General features: G+C 48.0%; 2 protein-coding genes across 3 annotated transcripts; both read left to right on the forward strand.

Moving 5' to 3' along the window:
• Positions 1-556: 556 nt before the first annotated feature.
• On the forward strand, positions 557-11,098 carry shisa7a (shisa family member 7a). Of its 2 annotated transcripts, none has more exons than XM_028981104.1 (6): positions 557-944; positions 3,293-5,730; positions 5,977-6,128; positions 6,759-6,824; positions 6,976-7,164; positions 7,260-11,098. In XM_028981104.1, exons 2-6 carry the CDS (start codon positions 4,547-4,549, stop codon positions 8,270-8,272), a joined length of 2,604 nt encoding a protein of 867 aa, XP_028836937.1. In that variant the 5' UTR covers positions 557-944; positions 3,293-4,546; the 3' UTR covers positions 8,273-11,098. The 2 variants fall into 2 exon arrangements, with proteins under 2 accessions (XP_028836937.1, XP_028836939.1); XM_028981106.1 differs by lacking the exon at positions 557-944 and adding an exon at positions 1,626-1,769.
• A 612-nt stretch (positions 11,099-11,710) lies between these two features.
• On the forward strand, positions 11,711-20,123 carry LOC114790777 (zinc finger protein 865). Its single transcript, XM_028981101.1, has 4 exons — positions 11,711-12,804; positions 13,147-13,210; positions 13,438-16,126; positions 16,322-20,123. Exons 3-4 carry the CDS (start codon positions 14,065-14,067, stop codon positions 18,733-18,735), a joined length of 4,476 nt encoding a protein of 1,491 aa, XP_028836934.1. The 5' UTR covers positions 11,711-12,804; positions 13,147-13,210; positions 13,438-14,064; the 3' UTR covers positions 18,736-20,123.
• Positions 20,124-20,740: the final 617 nt, after the last annotated feature.

A 20,740-nucleotide genomic window follows, 5' to 3' on the forward strand; every position in this document is an offset into this window, starting at 1 on the left:
GTTACAGGGACAGTCCCCCCCTGGAGACACAGGGTTAAGTGTCTTGCTCAGGGACACAATTGTAGTAAGTGGGATTTGAACCTGGGTCTTCTGGTTCATAGGCGAGTGTGTTACCCACTATGCTACTACATTTACATTTACAGCATTTATCAGACACCCTTATCCAGAGCGACTTACAATCAGTAGTTACAGGGACAGTCACCCTGGAGCAACTTAGGGTTAAGTGTCTTGCTCAGGGACACAATGGTAGTAAGTGGGATTCGAACTCGGGTCTTCTGGTTCATAGGCGAGTGTGTTACCCACTAGGTTACTACCAGCCCTGCACGGGCTTAACAACGTCACGCTTTTCGCAGCCTTTGAGGACCTTTCAGTCCTCATCCGCTTCGTTGTCCCGTTTCTCGGTTGTGTCCATTATTTCAGGGGACGAACGTGTATCTGCGGCGTCTCCATCCTCACACCACATCCAACAGGCCAACACGGTTGCCGTGGCAACGCGCTTTCGTAACACCCGCATCCGCGGCGAGACCGCGGAGGGAGTCGGGAGGCTCATGAGACGCCGGAGAACTCGCAGCGGCCCGACGGCTCCGCGTCACACTCCCGCCAGCAGCGGCCGCCGGGGCGCAGCCAATCAGCGGCAGCGGATCGGCGGACCTGCGTGAGAACCCCAGCCCCGGTCACTCCGCCCGGCGTTCGGCGACGGGTCCTCTCTCAACTCGCGTTTTTTCGAGAAAGGAACGTGCCATAAACCCAGCGTCCGGGGGGGGGGTGAAAGTATATGGTCCGCGTCGCGCCGCGCGTACCCGGTGCGGCGGCGCACGATCCTGCGTGGAGGGGGCTTGGGATGTCAGGGAGCGAGACGCGGGGAGCGACACAGGCGACCGGCACGCTGCCCGTCATTTCCCGACGACCCCCCGGTCCGCGAGCAGCTCGTCACCTCCGCGCAGGTAAGGAAGTTGATTCGCGGCGCCGCGCACCTACTCGTGCATTACTACACACATGCAAACCGGGGGTCTGTAGTCCGACTGTAACATGTCGACGGAACCGAATTCGAACAAATGCGCAGTCGCCCCCCCCCCATTCATCACATGAACGAACCGCTGCGAATTCCACCTTTTATCATTTCTTACAAATGAATATCGTTCTGGACTGTAACCTGTTATATGATGCATGGTTTTATCATTTTTTTGTCTTGATGTATGTCGCGTTGTTTCAGATGCTTTGGCAATGATGAGTAATTGCAATGATCAACCATGGTACCCCTCTTCCTTCATTCACTCATTCATTCATGATCTGCAGCCTTCCTCTCCCACTTTTGGCTGGAATGCATATGTGCCTTTGTTTTTTAAGAAAAGGAATCGTGCCTTTGATGGCGAAGTGCAATGCGTAGTCTTCACGGGAGAGAGAGCGCTTGGCACATCCGTGGGGTACGGCTTTGGTCCAGTGACCTGCAGGCCGAGGCGTAGACCTTTTGGAGGGGACGTGTGCTGGACATGGGGCGGGATTCGGCATGAGGGTGGACACGCGCGCACCTTCCCCGATCTCGCTTTTCTCCCTTTGCCACCAGGCAGCTCTGCAGCAGTGCTATTCTCAGAGAGTTAGCTGCTCCAGCCCACGCACGGCATCTCAGAGCGCGAGATTGAGAGAGAGGCTGAGACGGGGAGAAGGAGATGGAGACGCAACCCAGAGGAATCCAGTGGCAACTTAATATAATTGTTGCATGGAAGAATAACCGAATTCCACGTATTTCCTTCATTCCTGCTACATGTATTGTATGTTTTGCCAGGTCACGCAGGCTTTTTCTTTTACATTTCTGTTGGTGATGGAATGGAAACGGGGTGGGTGTCGAGGTCCCATTCTGGGGGTTGCATACTGCTGGTTACACGTTTTGTATAGTGTGGCATTTAGGCCTGTTGCCAGGTTTGCAGCGATTTTCTGATTTCTCGCCGCAGTTCGTGTTGAAGGAGCGTCATCTGGAGAATGCGCTGTGCCCGCTGTTCTGTGTCGTGTGGGTGCGAGGGGCTGGTGCGCTGGCGCCTGCGTGCGTATATGCGCTATACGTTGCGGTGTCGTGTTCGTATGATCTGTATGTGCCGTATATTGTCTGCGAGCTGTGCTGCTGATAAGTGGTGTCACAGAAAGCTCTCCGTTCTCTGCCACCCACTCACTGCACTCCCACACACAGAGGCAGCCTCTCCGCATCCATACCCCTGGCTCTGTTCACTCCTGCTCGGCTTTGCTCTCATCTAAATCCCTACCCTGCATTTATCGCCTTTTCTTTTCCTCTGCCACACTCTCTCTTTATTTTCTCACGTTGACCCTCAATGTCGGTCTTTGAGAACACACACACCCCGCCACAAATGAATTTACACACGAACAAGGTGGCGAAGAACAAATTCAATATGGTATGAGTGGAAAAGGCAGTTCATTTTTGCAGCTGATTGTTAAGAACTATTTCCTGGGCAATAAGGCGCATATGACAGAATCAATATGATGAACTGTACCTGATGTGGTGTGGCGCTGTCAGCTATAATTAATCTGGGTGATTTCCTCACACGTTCACACAGTGTTGAAAACACAGGCGTTGGGGGATTGTTACACGCTGCATAGGAAGGATGGAGAAAATGGTACGACTGTATCCGTGTGTGCATGGAAAATTGTTCACTAAATAAAAAAGAGATGGAGGAAACGTGAAATTTGCATTCCCCTTAGGTCTCATACTTAACACAATGGATTGTATGCAGACACACACACACACACTCGGACTCGTACATACATTCTTACTCCTACGCAAACACATTGACACAAATATTCTCTCTCTTCTGATCGCGATTATGGATGCGTTATGTCTTCCTGTTTGTCTGAGACAAGCAGTGGAAGCTCGATTCCCCTCGAATATTCCGTGCAACGTGATGTAGTGCATCAGAGCTTCGCTTGCCTGGATTTCTCTATTCTGGAATTTTTTTTTTTTTTTTTTTTAAATGGTTGCAAATGCCAGACTCTTGCGTCAGACTTGAACAAAAGAGATTTACATTTACATTTACATTTACAGCATTTATCAGACGCCCTTATCCAGAGCGACTTACAATCAGTAGTTACAGGGACAGTCTCCCTGGAGCAATTTAGGGTTAAGTGTCTTGCTCAGGGACACAATGGTAGTAAGTGGGATTCGAACCCGGGTCTTCTGGTTCATAGGCGAGTGTGTTACCCACTAGGCTACTACCACCCATCTGGTTTGTTAATGTCTGCAATATGAGCATTTTTTTAAAAACTGATTATCTATTTTGTATTTCAGGCAATCAATTGAAAATTTCACCTGTGGACTATTTCAAAGCTTGATCACATCCGGAACAGAAGACAATCAGGGAAAACTGCTGGAACAAAAGAAAGAAAAGAAGAATTTATGGAGAGACAGTTAATAATCTGGTTAAAGCACCATCAGTTGTCATCCTCACTGGAGCCTTGGATTAACGACTGGACGGAATCTCACCATATCTGCCCATCTGCCTTATGTAGACCGATGATCAGTTAAAGTAATCGAGTGGAAGCTGTAACTGAAAGTTACATGGGGTTTGGATTGATTATTAGTATCATAGCCATCTAAATCCAATATAATTTTTTTTTTTTGGTACTGGCTCAAATAGCACTGATTGACCTAAATTAATTATTAATATAATTAAGCCCATGTATAAATGAGTTTTACATTGACCCTTAAAAGCTACTGTTTACTTTTTATAGACAAAAAAATGTTTACATGCATATATGTGACAAAATTATAGTTCATAAACGTAAGAATTTTCTTCGATTCTTGAATCCATTACGGGTCAAAATAATGAACCAACTGACTAAGTGCCAATGTTGAATGTAATCAGTGCCATAACAGGGTGGTCTCCTTCAGGAGCACATACGTATTAGATTTATGTGTTCAAATGTTTACAACTGTCCTGTGCTCTTAAAAAGATTCTTGTAAGTGCCAAAACCATATGGACATAACAAGGACTTTTTAAAAAGTTTACAATAATCGACACAGGCATCAATCCTTCAGCACTTGCATTGACATGCCTCCTGGAGAAAGCAGAATACCTTGAACTGAAGATCCTTTTGAGGCCTATATCTAACTTGAACTACCGGACATTATCCACTCAGGAAAGATCAAAATTATCCACACATTTGAGGACGACAGGACAGGAGCTCTGAAGTCGGGAGATTCTGGAACAGTTGAAAAAACAACAAAAGGAAGCGTTTACATTTTGATTCTGAATCAAAAGAATAATTCATAATCCTGTTTTTCCCCTTTTCATTGTGTTTATAACCATCATCTGGGACTATTAATTTGTCTTAATTTTGCTCTGGCCAATACGCCACTACATGTAATTACTGCAGATTTTTATCTTCACATGTTTCTTTCTTTAAAAGGGATTAACCAATGTTGTAAAGTCACAAACGAAATATTTAAAATGTTATTTTGAGAAGGCTTATTTTAAAAGAGGACGCCACATTGTGCCGTGTTGAGTCAACCACAGAAAATAGACGTCTTAGTCATGTAAAGATGATGCCCACCTCCGTGCTCCGAGTGCGTGTCGTCACCCTGCTCATTTTAATTGCTGCCCCACTTAATGCTTCCGCAGCGAGCTTTACAGACCCCCCCAGGCTTGAACACACCCATGGGGGCCCTACCAGACTCAAAAGCGCCCAGGGCGCCGACGCTGACCCCCCTGTGGCAAATGGCAGACAGGGTCCGTTATGGCCTCTCCTGAACCAGGCAAAAGAGCGAACAGCTTCACCTGGTCAGCTCAGGTCTCTTCTCAAACGTCTGGAGGCTAGGCCCTCACCGGCCAAAAGCGTCACAACGGATGGCCTCAGTCCCCCAGTACAAGTGGTGGAGGGAGAAATGTGTTGGGGTTACTACGACGTCATGGGCCATTATGATCGCAGCTTCAACTGCACCAACGATGACCTCATCTTCTGCTGTGGCACTTGTCTCTACCGTTTCTGTTGTTCCAATCACTCTCGTCGACTGGAGCAAAGGAGCTGTAAGAATTTTGACTCTTCAGGTGGGCCAAACACAGCACCAACTGAACGCACCCATGTGGGCTACCTGGGCCCAGCCAGGCCCAGAAGCACCCAAAAGGCAATCACAGAAACTTCTAGCACGAAAGCAGGGTTCTTATTGCCTCTGCTGATGAGCAAAGGAAAAGTTCAAACTGCTTCTCCAAGTCAGCAAGGGCTGAAAGGTCTGGAGACCCCGCCCAAGCCCTTACCACAGATCATGCACCCCAAAAACATTACGGTGGATGCCCTTAAGCCTCCACATGGAGCCGTTCATGGAATGGAGTCCCAACCAAGGCAGTTGGTGGAGGGGGACCAGTGCGCGGGTTACTACGATGTCATGGGACAGTATGACCTCAGCTTTAACTGCACCAAGGATGACTTCATCTACTGCTGTGGCACTTGCCACTACCGTTTCTGCTGTCAAGACCGCTCTCGGCGGCTGGACCAGAACAGCTGCAACAATTATAACTCTCCGGTCTGGGCCAACACTGCACCCCCTGGGACACATCCCATGTATCTAGTCCCTGGCCCTGGCTTTGACCGGATTAAGCAGCACAGCAACAACACAGTGTATGTTATTGGGGGGGTGATATCCTTCACAGTTGCCGTTGCAGTAGCCATTAAGGTAGCCTTCCATAAGGCTTCACGGCAACCTCGGAACAGGGAGCTGAACATGCCCAGGTGAGACCCAGCCACCAATGATTTGGGGGCAAATCGCCCATTAGCATGACAACATGAATGTATAATTAAAATCTTTATATAAATTGTTTTAATTATTTACATTTGCGCCATATAAACTTGATGGACAGATAATCACTTTTCTTTGCTTTTATATCAAAATCCAATTCCAATTCAATCTTTACTTCGGCATGAGGGTGGACATGCTATTTTGTTCTCTAAACATATTTTCAACCTCCTGTTTGTTAGAGCTCTGGTGGACATGTTGCGTCACCAGTCCAGCCCTGTGCAGCAGGGAGAGAGGAATAACAGTGTTGCTTTGGGGTCTGGAGGAGGAGAGGGTACCCTGGGACGGCCCCCGAAAAACCTCTACCCAACACTGCAGAACAAAGACAATAGATGTAAGCATGAATATGTTTTTTTTACTTCTTTATGCCACATATTGAAGAACAGAGCATCTTTTTCTACTTTATTAAATTTTCATGTGGCATGATGTAGACTGAGCAGCCATAACATTGACCTCTAACAGGTAAAGTGAATAACATTTATACTTGTTGATGTGTTGGAATGTGGTGTAAGACTTCCAGTGTGGGCACACAGATTGACCATGTCCGAGCAATGTCCATGTCCAAATTACTGAAATGGCTAATGCTGGTTCTGATTGAAAGGAGAATCACATTTTGGTCAATAAGCGAAAAGCAGACAAATAATATTCCTTGAAAAGGAATTAGAGAATTTTGTGCACACTTTGGGAGTATTGGGAGGTTGAATGATACTGCCTTGGCACCGGAATTCACCTAATTATTTGAAAACATGAAACTACATGTCTTCTTATAATAGTGTTGTGGAAGGCTGATCTAAAGACAATCTTTAGTGCACATCTTTGTACTTGCAGTATCTCTCTCACAGAAAGGGCGAAAGAGAGAGAGCAATAGTCACACCCACAACACCACAATTCCCCTGATGGGCCGCTTCATCAAGAGTGATAATGAAAAAAAATCCACTAATATCGTTTCTGTTATGTCTTCTAGTGGGAAACTTGCAGCACAATTTCATCCATTCTTCGGGTTCTAGCCCTAAGCACACAGCCACAATAGGTAAGACATATGACTGCATATTCCACTTACGCTAATAATAATGTTTTATTGCAGTTTAGGTTTAATGCGTACTTTTCTCCCAAGTGGAATGTGCAATCTCACTCTAGAGCATGTGAACATGTTTCAACGATGGTGATTTTACTCCCCACAGAACGAGCACCACGAATGAACAACATGCAGCTCGCCCAAGGGGGTACCCTTAAACCAAGCAAGCACAACAACGCCATGAAGCCCCAACCTTCGTTCCATCATTCTCTGCACAACCTTGCACAGCTGCCTCCATCCTATGAGTCTGCCATGAAGCCAGAAATGAACAGATACAGCTCCCTCAAGCGTCTCGGTGAGTTCTTCTTGTGAAGCATTTTCTGTGACACTTTATCTCCGAAAAGAATAGCTGTTAAGCGATTTATCTCCTCCTGTTTTGCTGGATCACAGAGAAAGGGTTGGAAGACTACTCTGGATACTGTACCACTAAACGCAGGCCCAACAATGCTCCTCCAAACTTTCATTCGTCTCAGAATCACCTCCACTGGGGTGGTGATTACACCCTTGGAGGCCGAGGTACACTACCAACCCGACCCCGGAGACACCCTCAGTCGGCCCCTACACCAACTCCAAACCCATACCCTCTACCCCTGGCTGCACCCATTGAGTCTCATTTCAGCCCCAACTATGATACCTTGTCTAAACCCCCAAGACGAGTCAAATCTACAGACCAGCTGCTGGCACTGGCAGATGGCAGCACCTTATCCAGGCTCTCCAAGAACCAGCAGCACCAGTACTACAAGGCCATGAACACAGCAGCTCCCAAGAACTCAAACACCCATAATACATTGCGCAAATCCCATGATAGGCTGCTCATGTCCCCTGAACACCTGGAGGAGAGGATTGAAGGAGGAGGCATGGGTGATTTTGGAGGGGGTGGAGCAGGAAGAATGGGTGACTATGGAGACGGTGGAGGCATGGGTGTTCCTGAATACGGAGGCGGTGGGGGCATGGGAATGCCCGACTACGCAAGTTCTGGGGGTATGGTCCCAACTTTGCCCCGCCTCACGCAGCACCAGAAGGCCCAGTCACAGCAGAATGTATGTGCCACCCCATCTTTTGATCGGCACCACATGATCAAGATGAACTCCCACCCAACTTCTGGACGGGAGCAGGAACGTAACCCAACCACCGTGTCTAGTCACATGGGCAGTGGTGGTGGTGGTGGTGGTGGTGGGGGGGCAGGAGGGGTGGGATGGTCGGAGATGCCAGGCACAGGGGTTGTGATGGGCACAGGCACTTTAGCGGGTCACAGTGCCAGAAGGTTAGCTTTTGCTGCCAAGAGACAGAATACTATAGAACAGTTACACTTTATACCCGGAGGGGGAGGAGGAGGCAGTGGGGGCGCAGGGACCGGAAATCAGGGCGTGAGAACAGGGAGTAAGAATGAAGTGACTGTTTGAGAGAATAAAAGAGATTAGAAAGATGAAAAAATGCTGACAGAGGAAAAAAGGGAAGCATAAGATGTAAATAGCATTTATCATCTGAAAATGTGATCATATTCCAACTTCTAGAGGAGTTTGATAGATGGATTTAGAAATTGGTGTCCTTTTATATTCAAAACATATATGTTAGATATCAGCCATAGTTATTAGTATCATATTTTAGTAAATTTATCAACTTTGTACTTGGCACTAATATATATATATATATAAAATATATATTACTGCCAAGTACAAAGTTCATAAATAAGTTAATATTATGCCATTCTAATAGAAAATCAGAAAAATTAGTAGATAAATGAAGTAATTCCATTTAATTATTATTTTCTTAAAGCAGTCATAGGTAAAAGTTGACAACTTTTGAGCCATATTGTTTGAGAGGACATTAAATGCAAGGACAAGGACTTTTTGTATTATGAGACGTTATTGGACCAAAGGTGACTTGCCTATTTTTGGACTGCGAAGCTGCTACAACAAGAGGGAGCGAGAGCTCTATAAGCACGTTTAAAAAGGACGTTGACAGTCGACATGACGTTATGGGAATAAATTGCGCAAATGGAATTTTTTCATACTAAAACACTGCCATACATGAAAAGGTGTGTCGTCTGTGATTTTTGGTCATTGCCTAGTGGTTTCACCTTTGCATTCTAATAACAGATTCAGACACAATTTCCTGCCAAAATCCAATATTCCTGGATGTAGGCCTCAAAGGGACTTGTGATGTGCCATAGAAATTGATTTTTTTGAAGTTGGCACAGCTTTGTATTCCTTAAGGTGTTGGATTAATATTCTTTTGCTATGAATTTTAGTAGTAGTGACAAGTTCTTTGCAGATTGTCTTATTTTAATTTTGGATTATTCAATGGGGATTATTTGCAGTTTATGTTGTGGTTTGATAGTGCACAATTAGCTGTACATGCTATACATCCTTATCTGCCAGTGGCATGCCAATCACCTTTTTATATAATTAAGGCCGTATGAAATTAAAACACAGTCTGGACTTGTGGAGCGGTCAATCAAAGTCATTAATGGATGATACTGGACTAAACGCCTCACAGAAAAAGAAACTTTGACAATCATCTTTGTCTTCTGTTGGAAATGGACTTATGAACACTTGAAGGCTTTGTTTGATGCCGAGTTCAAGATTACCACATTAACACAATGTATGTCTGCAGGGATTTAATAAGAAAGTGCTGCACACAAAACATTTTTCAAGTTGTAGGGTGTCTTAACTGCAGTCCTGGAAGTCCTGCAATCCTGTAGTATTTATACCAACCAAATTTAGCAAAAGAGATGAATACAGCCTCATACAGCATTGTTCTGATGTGAGCATTAGGAACTACGCTAAGAGCCTAAAAAGCCTTTTCATTTAATTGAAACCAGTGAAACTCACTTTGTGCTCCAACACAGTTGTGAGCAGAAACACATGGTGCGCAGGGACCTCCAGGATCTGGCCTTGACTCCAGTGATATAGCCATGAGCAACCCCTGCGCGGGCAGCTGCTCCTCCAAAGGAGGTTGCATTTAACACTCATATAGAATCAGGTTTGCCCTGTTAACCTCTGTTTCCTAATGAATCCAAATCCTTTAATTAAATGGTATTCTAAAATCTACAATTATGGACAGCTATAGAGTTGTCTTTGTAATAGTGGACTGCTTTCTTTAGCCAACAGTAGAATGGTTATCACATATTACTATTTATAATAATGCTTATCAATACTAAGGGCTATCCTACATGTGTCCGTGGTACATGCTTTGCCTAAATCTTATTCTTTATTATTATTGTTTTTTTTTGTGGTGACACTATTACAAATCAGTATTTATCCAATGATCGGTAGGATAACAAATATGAGTGAAAGTCTATATATTGTATCTGCCCCAAAAACATGAAACGATGATTATACAAATGAAATATTGCACAAATATAAGCATTAAAATATGATTTGAATATTATAGTTGTTTTGTAAAGTTGGGATATGTTTGTGCCTAATATGGGGTATAGAATAACTGCCATCATTATTAACTGCCATGTAGGCAATCTGATAAGCGTCATGTTTTTGTCATCTGTAAAATTTCACTCATTCCAGCAAGAACAAGAGAAGAGAAATTATTTAAATTGGTGTATGTATTGCTGGAAATGTTGATGTAACTGTACATGAAACTTGCAGACAATCTTCCTATACACTATGGTATGTAAGTGTTTGTCATTGTCATTATTATGACAGATACTATAATAATTATTGGTAGTTATGATTACTGTTGTTATGAGAATTAAGTACCTTATATTTCTGGTGATGTTTTTTCCTGTGAATTTAAGTGTTCAGTTTTTTTTAAGATATCGACCTTTCTCATGAATGTTGATCTTAAATAATTCATAGTAGAAAATGGAAGCACAACAAAACAGGCCACTCATTCACAGCAAATTGTCACTACATGGGATGCACTGAGCGTGCTTTAATATGATGTCATTTAACTATGTTAAAAACGCTTGCTGATGTCACAACCCGTTGTGGTAATATCATAATGGGATTTTGTATCCTATGCCATAGATGTTACATAGAACATTTATGTTCTATAACTATGGTCATAGCGTGTGAGTATGGTGTGTGTATCTTGAATGTCTCATTGTAGATTTATAGATGGGATCTTAATTATTTAATGTTTCTTTCAGGGAATATAAACACCGCTAAAACATGCCTAAAACCTAAATACGTCTGTAGCAATTATTCAGTGTTGTATGTACAAGCCATAAGTATAAAATTGATTAAAATATTACAAAATTTAATGACGAGCTTTGGGCTAACATGAAAGCATTCATTTGCATGTATTTTTTGTTGGTTCAATTAAAAAGGGGGGGGGGGGGGGGGGGGGGGGGGGGGGGGGGGGGGGGGCACAATGATTAATTGATGATTTTAAAGAAACAAACAAAAAAAAAACAGGCTACTTTAATACAATCTCAGTTAATGAGCTTTCATAACAGTATTTTCAGTATTATTGTGGAAATTCTCTTATTTGTAGAAATAAAACTGAACAAATGGGAAACGTTAAGTCTGCGTGTTGTTTGTTCCGGGGGTCTAAAAAAGGAGAAACACGGACCGTCACATGAATTATTTATAAAAGGGTCACATGCAAAGAATTCACCGCCGTCCTGCTAACAACACGACAAGGGCCGGTCGCGTTAATGTCACGACATGTCGCAACCAGCAGCCGGTGGCTTTAATGTCGCGTTAGATTCCAACACGACCAGTTGCCGGTGGCTTTAATGTCGCGTTAGTTTCCAACACGACCAGCAGCCGGTCGCTTTAATGTCGCGTTAGTTTTCAGCACGACCAGCAGCCGGTCGCTTTAATGTCGCGTTAGTTTTCAGCACGACCAGCGCCGGTCGCTTTAATGTCGCGTTAGTTTCCAACACGACCAGCAGCCGGTCGCTTTAATGTCGCGTTAGTTTCCAACACGACCAGCAGCCGGTGGCTTTAATGTCGCGTTAGTTTCCAACACGACCAGCAGCCGGTGGCTTTAATGTCGCGTTAGTTTCCAACACGACCAGCAGCCGGTCGCTTTAACGTCGCGTTAGTTTCCAACACGACCAGCAGCCGGTGGCTTTAATGTCGCGTTAGTTTCCAACACGACCAGCAGCCGGTCGCTTTAACGTCGCGTTAGTTTCCAACACGACCAGCAGCCGGTGGCTTTAATGTCGCGTTAGATTCCAACACGACCAGCAGCCGGTGGCTTTAATGTCGCGTTAGATTCCATTACGGGCGGCGGCGGCCATTTTAACCGACATACGCCGGGCGTACGCTGACAATAATAAAATGGCTTCGGGTTGAGCCGATCTTGTACAGCGCAGATCACGCGTGAAGAAATAATTAATAATAATAATAAACGGGTCCCGAACTGACGGCGCGGTCTGCACCGTTAGAGTTCGTTAGCCTCCAGGCTAAGTAGCGTTAGCCAGTCCGCCAGCATTACTCGACTGGGCGCTGTTGCGCGCTGCGCCGACGACACGCATGGTGAATTAAACATTTCACTGGGATTAAAAGCGTTTAAGGTTTTAAATCGCGACCTCGCTGGGGAGAACATTTTCATGTTCGGGCGAACACAGGAAAAAAAAGTGTACAGGAAGTAGCCGCCACAGCGACCGGAAACGACCACTGTTAAGTGAGAACACGTCATTCCCCCTTTACAAAAAAAAAAAGAGAAAAATTAACACAGCCCGTCCAAAAACTATCTGGCCGACAAAAAAATCGGTCGTAATGGAAGCCGATAGCGACCAATCGACGGAAATTTCGCACATCCTTAAGTCGTGACACACACGCAAGACGCTGGACGCCCTCGCGTCGGCGCGGCGTCGTACAGGAAACGGGCTCCTGCTAGCAGGCTAACTAGCCGACTGGCTAACGGCGACTGGAAAACAGCGGGCAGGAGGCGGGCAGATGAGCGAGGGGGAGCGGAACAGGCCTCGTCCACCTCGCCCTGGCTCAAAATGGACACATAGGTAACGCAGAGCGCGTTGTCTCGTTTTTGCGCGGGTCGTTTTGCGGCGTGCTCCTTTCTGCAGGATGCCACTCCGTTCGAGTGCATGCGTGCATGTGTATACGCACAGGCGCGAAGTGGGCTTTGCCGTGGCTCTGGCATTTGTGGGCCAACGTTGTCCACTTGGCGAGCACAACAAATCGCCCGCGTCGCTTTTAGCCAGCTGTTTTGCGCGCTAGCGGGTTACGTTAGTTTGGGTACCCCGGCGTTGCCACATTAACTGCATCGACGACGGTTCTGCCCCCTGAATTCGCCAGACGAAGTAATGAGATGTAATAATTACTCGAAATCCACCTCCCTCCAGGTTCACCGTCACACGCTCCAAGGCAATGAATCCACATTTGTGCTGCAGCCTCTCTCAATCACATGTGAGTGGTGTATTTTGTTCTTGTACTTATGTGAGTTTTTTTTCTTTTTTTTTTCTTTCTAATTTGTGTGTTCATTTTATTTTATAAATGATGTATGCACCACAAAGTATGTATTTTTTTAGGTGTCATATGAACTGTACATGTGTTTCGTTTCACTCACGTACATAATATATTACAAATAAGTCATTCAAGTAAGTTGTCATAAATGTATAATATTTTTGTTGCAGAATTACATTGGAAATTTTAAAAAGAACTGAATAACCGCCATCTGTTCAGAAAATGGAAAATGATTGAAAAGATCCACAGCTGTGAAACAGCTTGGCCTTTGATACATTTTTACACCAGGAGGTCAGCATCATCTAATGGAAGGAGCAACTCAAAATTACATTCAGAAGAAACAGTTGACCTAAAGATTAGGAAATTACTATTTTTCCCCCCAAAAGCTGACCCTGGCAGGATATAGATGCATTGAATGAAAAGCAAATGCCCTGATTTTCTACCTAAAATGACCCCGTCACCAGATGCATTGCAATTTTATGCCATTGTGAAATGGCACATTATTAAAATTTTATATTAACGGCTGAAGATGTGTTCCAAGAGGATGACAAACATGCTCTCCCACATGGATCGAGAGTTACAGAACAACACTGAGTTTAGCAGTCGAAAACAGATCTTGAAGATCTGTTCATGAGCTTTAGCGCCAGTAGCTGTCTGTGAAGGCATTTGAGCCTTAGGACTTTCTCTAGTTCAATGTTGCCTATTGGAGGTCGCCATTAAGTGGAATTGGAACCATTGTCACCGCTCCTGGAGCTGGTGGTGTGCCTAACACACTTCCATGTTCCAGTAAGTGGGAAATGTTCCAGTTTGGCAAATACAATTTGGACATCATAGAGATGCTGAGTGGACATCAAGCACATCAGTTCAAAGGTCTTGGGTTAGAACGGCAGCTACAGCACCAACAACAAGTGCAACTTCATCAGCACCAGCTACAGCAGCAGCAAGCAGAAACATCTGGAGCACTTCTGTCTGGACTTGGCCTTGGACCCCTCCAGGGATCCAGAAGCAACGCATTTGCAGACTCGACGTCCATTTTTTCCAAAATGAGCGCCCCTCCCCCGCCTCTGCAGCAGCAGTCGCTTTCTTCATCGTCACATATTTCCCGGAAGTCCAGCAAAATGCCTGGGAGTAGCAGCAGTGCTGGAAGCCACGTGAGCGGATACCCTCAGTTCCTGCGCTCGTTTCACCCGGCCGATGCAGCTTTAGCTCAGGACCAGCTTCATCCGGGAGTGGCCCGTTTCGAGCACTTCGTCGGTGCCAGTGGAAGCAGCGGAAGCACAGGAGGAATTGGCGGAATCGTGTCCTCCGTTCCGCCGCCGCCTCCTCCACTGCATCCTGGGCTGTCGGTTCCCCAGGCGTCCCCAGGACCGTCTTCGTCCTCTCCGTCTCCGTCGAGCTCGGTTGCGACCACGATTAACCCGCCTAGCAGCGGCGCGGTGACTACTTTGGGTCACCAGCTGGTGGGAACGCAGTCTGATGCTCGAAGCCTTCATCAGCAGTTCAGCTGCATGCTGGCAGCTAACCAGTACTTCCTCTCCGGTGTTCCGACAAATACAAGCTTAGAACAGTTCCTGGTCCAACAAGGAGGCCACAACCACCTCGGCCTCGGTTCGGAATCGGGTTCGGGTCTTGCGCCACCCCCTGGCCTTCATTCGTCGCATCCTCACTCCAGTCCCCAGCAGCAATCACAGCCACCTCAGCAGCAACAGTTGCCGCCCCACACGTTGTCCCACCCACACTCCCACCCACACCACCCACTTCACTCCTCCTCCCAGCCGTCCTCGCTGAGCAGCTTTGACTTTCAGGGGATCCCGGTGCTTTCCTCCAATCAGCTTGCCACGCTAATGCAACAGGAAGCTGGCTTGCCCCTGCCTCTCCCTCTACACCTGTCCCTTTCGAAGGATGACTCGAAGGGGGACAGTGGAGGAGGGAGCGGTGGCACTGGTGGAGGTAGACGGAAAAAAGCGATGGCCGGATACCTGCCACAAAGGAAATCGGAGAGTAACAGCAACGGCAGTAACAGCGGTGGCACGTCAAATCCCAATCCTGGCAGCGGCAGTGCCGGAGACCTCAATCAAGATTCCTCATCCGGCCTTGTTGGCGGGGGCGTGTCCGTCATTGGTGGGGAGCCGTCCTCCCTGCTCTCCTCGTCCTCGTCTGTCGTTTCCTCGTCATCTTCCTCAGCCCCTTCTTCGACTTCGGCATCCGTTTTGGTAACGAACGGCTCTCACCTTTCAAAGGCTGCTCTGTCCTCCATGGGACCCCCCGCATCCCACCCGGAACCCGAACCGCTCTACCACTGCGGAGAATGCGGCAAAACCTTTACCCACCTCTCCAGCCTCCGGCGGCACTTACGAAGCCACGAGCTGACGACGGCGGGAACTAGTGGCACTGCCGGGGGCGTCACTTCAAACCCGGTGCAGCATCCCTCCGATCGGAGCGTCCCCCACTCCACCCAGTCGGCCGCCGCCACGTCCTCGTGCCCCAGCCCAGAAAAGAGCTTTCACTGCTCCGACTGCGGCAAGGGGTTCAAGAAGAAGGGACACCTCCTTCAGCACGGCGTCATCCATTCCGGAGCGAGGCCGTTTGCCTGCACCATCTGTAGCCGCGCTTTCAACCGGCGCGAGTCCCTCACGCGCCACGAAAAGATCCACGAAGAGAAGCCCTTCCGTTGCCCGGCCTGTGGCCGCTGCTTTCGCGAGAGCACCTCTTTACTGAACCACGCGGCGTCCGGTACCTGTGGTAAACCGGGAAGGCCACCAAGACCCCGGAGCCCCGGCACCAGTAATTCCATGGTCGGTAGCAAAAGCAATAAAAGTGGAGTTGCTGGTGAGGGGGGGATAGGAATTAGTGGTGTAGGTAAGTTTTCAAGTGGAATTATAAGTTTAACTGATTCGATGCATTTTAAATCAATAAATAATGCGATCACGTCACTTTAGACATTTGCAGCTCTGTACCTGCTTTGAAAATAGTTCAAATGTTCACATAACGGACAATTATGTGGCCGGCCGGTAAGAAACCAGCCGTTACAACTACTTGTGATCATTTTTGCAGGACCTTACCGAAGCGACGCCTACGGTGAAGATTTCAAAGATCAGCGGAGCCAGAGCAGCCTGTACTCCGGGACCTCGTCCTGTGCGAGTGGCGCGGCACTTAGGAAGGCGCCTTTAGCCCCAACTCTGCACCCGCACCCTCAGGGCCAGCCGCCGCCGCCGCCGCACCACCAACAGCCACACCTTCCCCTGTCCTCTCTGTTGGACGACTCTGAGGATGACGTCACGAGCTCCGTCAACAGCGCCATATCTGCGATCACTGCCGCGGCTGCCAACTGCATGAGCGGGGACCTCGGCAGCGGCGGGGGTCGAGGGGACGACCGCAGGGACATTATCGGTGGGCTGCTTGGCGGACTTGGCTTGGGACCTCTCGGGGTCTCTCCGTCGTCCACATCCGGAATGGAGAAGTCCTTCAGAGTGGGCGGTAACCAAGGTGGCATGGGCGGCTCGTTGCCCCAGAACCCACAAGCTCCGGGCGCCAAGCCAAAACGTCCGCGCAAGCCCCGGAAAAAGAAGGAACCCGGCGCTGGTGGCACGGACGTTCCTAAGAGGAGGCCACCCTCTCAGAGGGGGATCAACGGAGATGAGCGGCCATATCTGTGCAGCGTCTGCGGTCGAGGATTTGCCAGACGGGAGACGCTGCGGAGGCACGACCGCATCCACACCGGGGAGAAACCTCACCATTGCACGATATGCGGGAAATACTTTCGCGAAGCGTTTCACCTGTCCAAGCACCACACGGTTCACTCTGGCGAGAAGAACTACAAATGCGGGCTCTGCGGTAAAGACTTTGGTTACGCCCAGAGCCTCAAGCGGCACGGGAAGCTGCACCAGAAAGGGGAGATGGAGGAGGTGCCCACAACACCTGGCGGGGAAAACCTGAACAGTTACACCACCAACACCGGCGCGATTAGCCAAGACCGGGGCCAAGGGAACTCTTCGTCCTACTACTCATACCTCCAGGACGTTAAACCTCAAGGTTCGACCGCCCAGCCTCCTCCACCAAGACTCTACACCTGTGCAATATGCTGGAAGTCCTTCCGCCACCACTTCCATCTAACCGCGCACCATCAGACGGTGCACGAGACCGGGGGCGAGAAGCTTTTCTCCTGCGAGGTCTGCGGCAAGGCTTTCGCTTATTCCAACAGCCTGACGAGACACCGGCTGTCCCAGCACGGCCTGACGCGCGCGGGACCGGCAAATCCTCAGACGGTCTCGGGCGGTCCTGGAGGGAGCAACAGCGGCGTGTCGGAGAGCGAGGCGGCAACCAACGCGTTGCTCCAGCTCGCTCCCCCTGGCGGAGGACACGGGGAGCCGCAGCCGCACAGTGCCGGTCTCCACTGTCACCAGCAGCCTGCCCCGCAGCCCCAGGCCGGCTTCTCGCCGCTGTTTTATGTCCCCGAGACGAACGCGCCACACCCGTCCTCCTCCAACGCCTCCCCTTTCTCCCACCACCTGCCCCCGAGCTCCGGCATTCCCCCTCTGAGCCACCAGCAGTCGCTGGCAGGCGTGAAGGGGGAGCCGATTTACCAGACCAGCTCCCTCCACTCTCTGAACGTCAACCCGCCCGTTCACCCGCTCCTCGGGCTGCCGCCCCCGCCCAGCGACCAGCATCAGCTGCTCCACCACCACCACCACCACCACCACCAGCAGCACCACCAGCACCACCATCACTTGTCCGAACTGCAGCCTCACCACCAGCACCACGTGAGCTTTCAGGCGCCGGAGGAGCTGAGGAAGAAGAAGAGGAGGAAAAAAAAGAAGGAGAGCCGAGAGAGGCGGGCGTACAAGTGGGATGAGCGAGTGGGAAGGGAGCAGATGGATCTTTCGGGCGGGGGGAGGCCGAGAGATCAGAGGAGGAAACTGCTGAGGAAGAAGAGGAGAGCGATTCGCCGACGGCAGCGCCGATTCAAGAGGCGGATGGCTCTGCTCTTAAGGATTAGGCGCGGGGGAGGCGTGGTGTGCGAACTGGCAGCGGCGGGAGGGCTCAAGCTCCACAGCTTCTCGTCTTTGAAGACGTCCACAAGGCGCTTCTCATGCTCCCTCTGCCCCCGCACCGCTTTTTCGCGACGGGCCGCGCTCGTGGTCCACAGGGCGGCCAAGCACCGTCCCAGAGCCCGGTTCCCCCATGAGCGCCTGAGGTGCCCGGTCTGCGGGAAGCAGTCCCGCAGGTTCGTGTCCGCGTACATTCATAGGTGGTCTCACTTGGCCAAGGGGTCCTTCTCTTGTAAACGTTGCCCTTCGCGGTTCTGGAGCCCGGCGCTTCTCAAAAGGCACAAAACATCCTGTCGCGGAAAACCGGCCGGACTGCGGAGGGCGCGAGTTCTTAATTTGAAACTACAGACAGGATCGTCTGACAAGACGGGAGACGGCCAGTGTGAGCCGTTCAACATACATATGACGTACAGACACTAAGTGTTCTCTTGGTATTTAATGAAGACTTTGGAAAAGGAAAAAAACAAATGAGGTTTGGTATTTGCATGCAAAAAATATATGAATGACCCCAGGGGGATTACGTGACAGCTTGGTACCAATGCCTCATATATTCATTGACTCTGTATTAGAGTTTTAGACAGTGCTTTTTTTTTTGCCTTTTAAAATTTGTGGACCATGCTAATAACCTTAACTAACCTGAACTCGAAAAAGAAAAAGAAAGAAAAGAAAAAAAAAAAGCACCCATATCCCGATTGCATGGGAAACTTTTATGAAGGACTATTTTTTTCCCCCCCTCCTTTCTTCCCCATATAATCAATAACTGCATTGACACTATTCTTGACTCTGACTGTGGCTTTAGACAAGTCGGTACCTTAACCTGCTAACACACTCCCCTTGTCTAGCGCCCCCACACCCCCCCACCTCCCCCATACGGCAATTCAACAAGCTCCCTGTATAAGTATTCTGTCTCTGGTGTGTATAATGTGTTGTGAGTGTTCACTTAAAGCTGATGTGGAGATGTGACCTCTTTACTTTTCGGACGCGTTAGCAGGAGAACAGGACCTTAGGTGAAGTGCTGGCAGGAAAACGCAGCCTTTTCATTTGGCACTCAGTTTCTCATCTGCATGTTGGACACCTCACGTTAATCATGTGTTGTTACAGAGAACGTCAATCAAATTGGACTAATTTGATTAGGACACTATTTAAGTTAAGAGCTCGATCATGAAGAGACGTGGTAAAACCATGTCAATTTATCAAATACTGATACAATCGCAAAATAAGGTATTTATTTTAAATTATATTGTAATTGGAAGTATTAACCAGAATTCTGAAAGGATTCCAGGACCCCAACTACAGCAAGAAGCTACTTAAGGATATGAGTTTTTTTTTTTTTTTTTTTAAAACACTTTGTTGCCAAATGTTCTTGTAAGACAAATGCCTATATTTAAAAACCCTTAAACCATAAAAACAGTGTAAACCACAATGTAAGCTTTTATACTTTGAGGTTGATGCTCAGTGTAATGTACAACTGTGTTCTTTTATTACTGTTACATTTTTTGTAATCGAAGGTCTAATATTTAGTTCCTACTGTTGCTACTTTAAAGGTAGGTGGAGTAAGAATGTTAGGAGTTACTGTAGATCAGCTGATGATTTAATGTATTAATGTGTATGACACGGTATGTTAAATCTTAAACTTTAGCCCTTACACATTTATCACATTTTCTTAAGTAGAGATGCCATACTACTCATATCAAGTTTTCTTCAAGAGAAAAGTGTAATAATTCAAAGTACGTTTCTATTGCTTTATTTACATATGATACAAATGGTTGTCGATTCTACTTAAGCATTTAATAAAAATGTAAACGATGTTCGTGTTCTCTCTTCTTTGAGAAAGGGTTAGTCCCGCGCGTCGCCACCAGGTGTCAGGGCGGCACTTTCACACCACGTGGAAGAGTCCATCGTCACATGGCACTTCGCAGCAGAAAACCGGAGCACCCACTGATCGTACATGCCGTTCTCTCGCCCAGGAACCCCGTCGCATGCCCGATTGGTCCCCAAACGGCTCCGGCTTTATGCCATCATGATGTGATCGTGTCGTGGAAGTGCCTTTTCAGGAGCCATCTTATGAATGGAGCTTTTAAACGTGGCTATCAGTTATCAATATAAGCTGGTGTGGACAATGAAATGTGGTGGTGCGAAAGTTAAAAAGTTGAGACCTCAATTTACTTCTGTCACCCTGAGACGTGGGGCCGTGTTTATAATAAAAGCGGCTCCTCCTGACCACGGGGCGGGAGGTGGAGCGACTCTCATTCAGCGGCCTCACATTCATGTTCCAGCGCCCCGCCGCCTCACGCGGCCGTGGCATGGGGCACCGCGAGGGCGTGGCGCCCGTCCCACTTTCAGCCAATGGGATCGGCCGGAGGGCGGGGCCAGCGCCGAGGAGCGCCAATCGGCGCGCCGCTCGCCTCGTCCCCCGCGTGCGCTG

The sequence above is a fragment of the Denticeps clupeoides genome, chromosome 5, assembly GCF_900700375.1.
Source record: "Denticeps clupeoides chromosome 5, fDenClu1.1, whole genome shotgun sequence".
Lineage (NCBI taxonomy): Eukaryota > Metazoa > Chordata > Actinopteri > Clupeiformes > Denticipitidae > Denticeps > Denticeps clupeoides.

Coding starts and splice junctions, on each gene's coding strand:
- shisa7a (XM_028981104.1), top strand. CDS start 4,547: ATGATGCCCACCTCCGTGCTCCGAGTGCGTGTCGTCACCCTGCTCATT. Junction 5,731..5,976: donor AGGGAGCTGAACATGCCCAG/GTGAGACCCAGC, acceptor CCTGTTTGTTAG/AGCTCTGGTGGACATGTTGC. Junction 7,165..7,259: donor CAGCTCCCTCAAGCGTCTCG/GTGAGTTCTTCT, acceptor GCTGGATCACAG/AGAAAGGGTTGGAAGACTAC.
- LOC114790777 (XM_028981101.1), top strand. CDS start 14,065: ATGTTCCAGTTTGGCAAATACAATTTGGACATCATAGAGATGCTGAGT. Junction 16,127..16,321: donor GATAGGAATTAGTGGTGTAG/GTAAGTTTTCAA, acceptor TCATTTTTGCAG/GACCTTACCGAAGCGACGCC.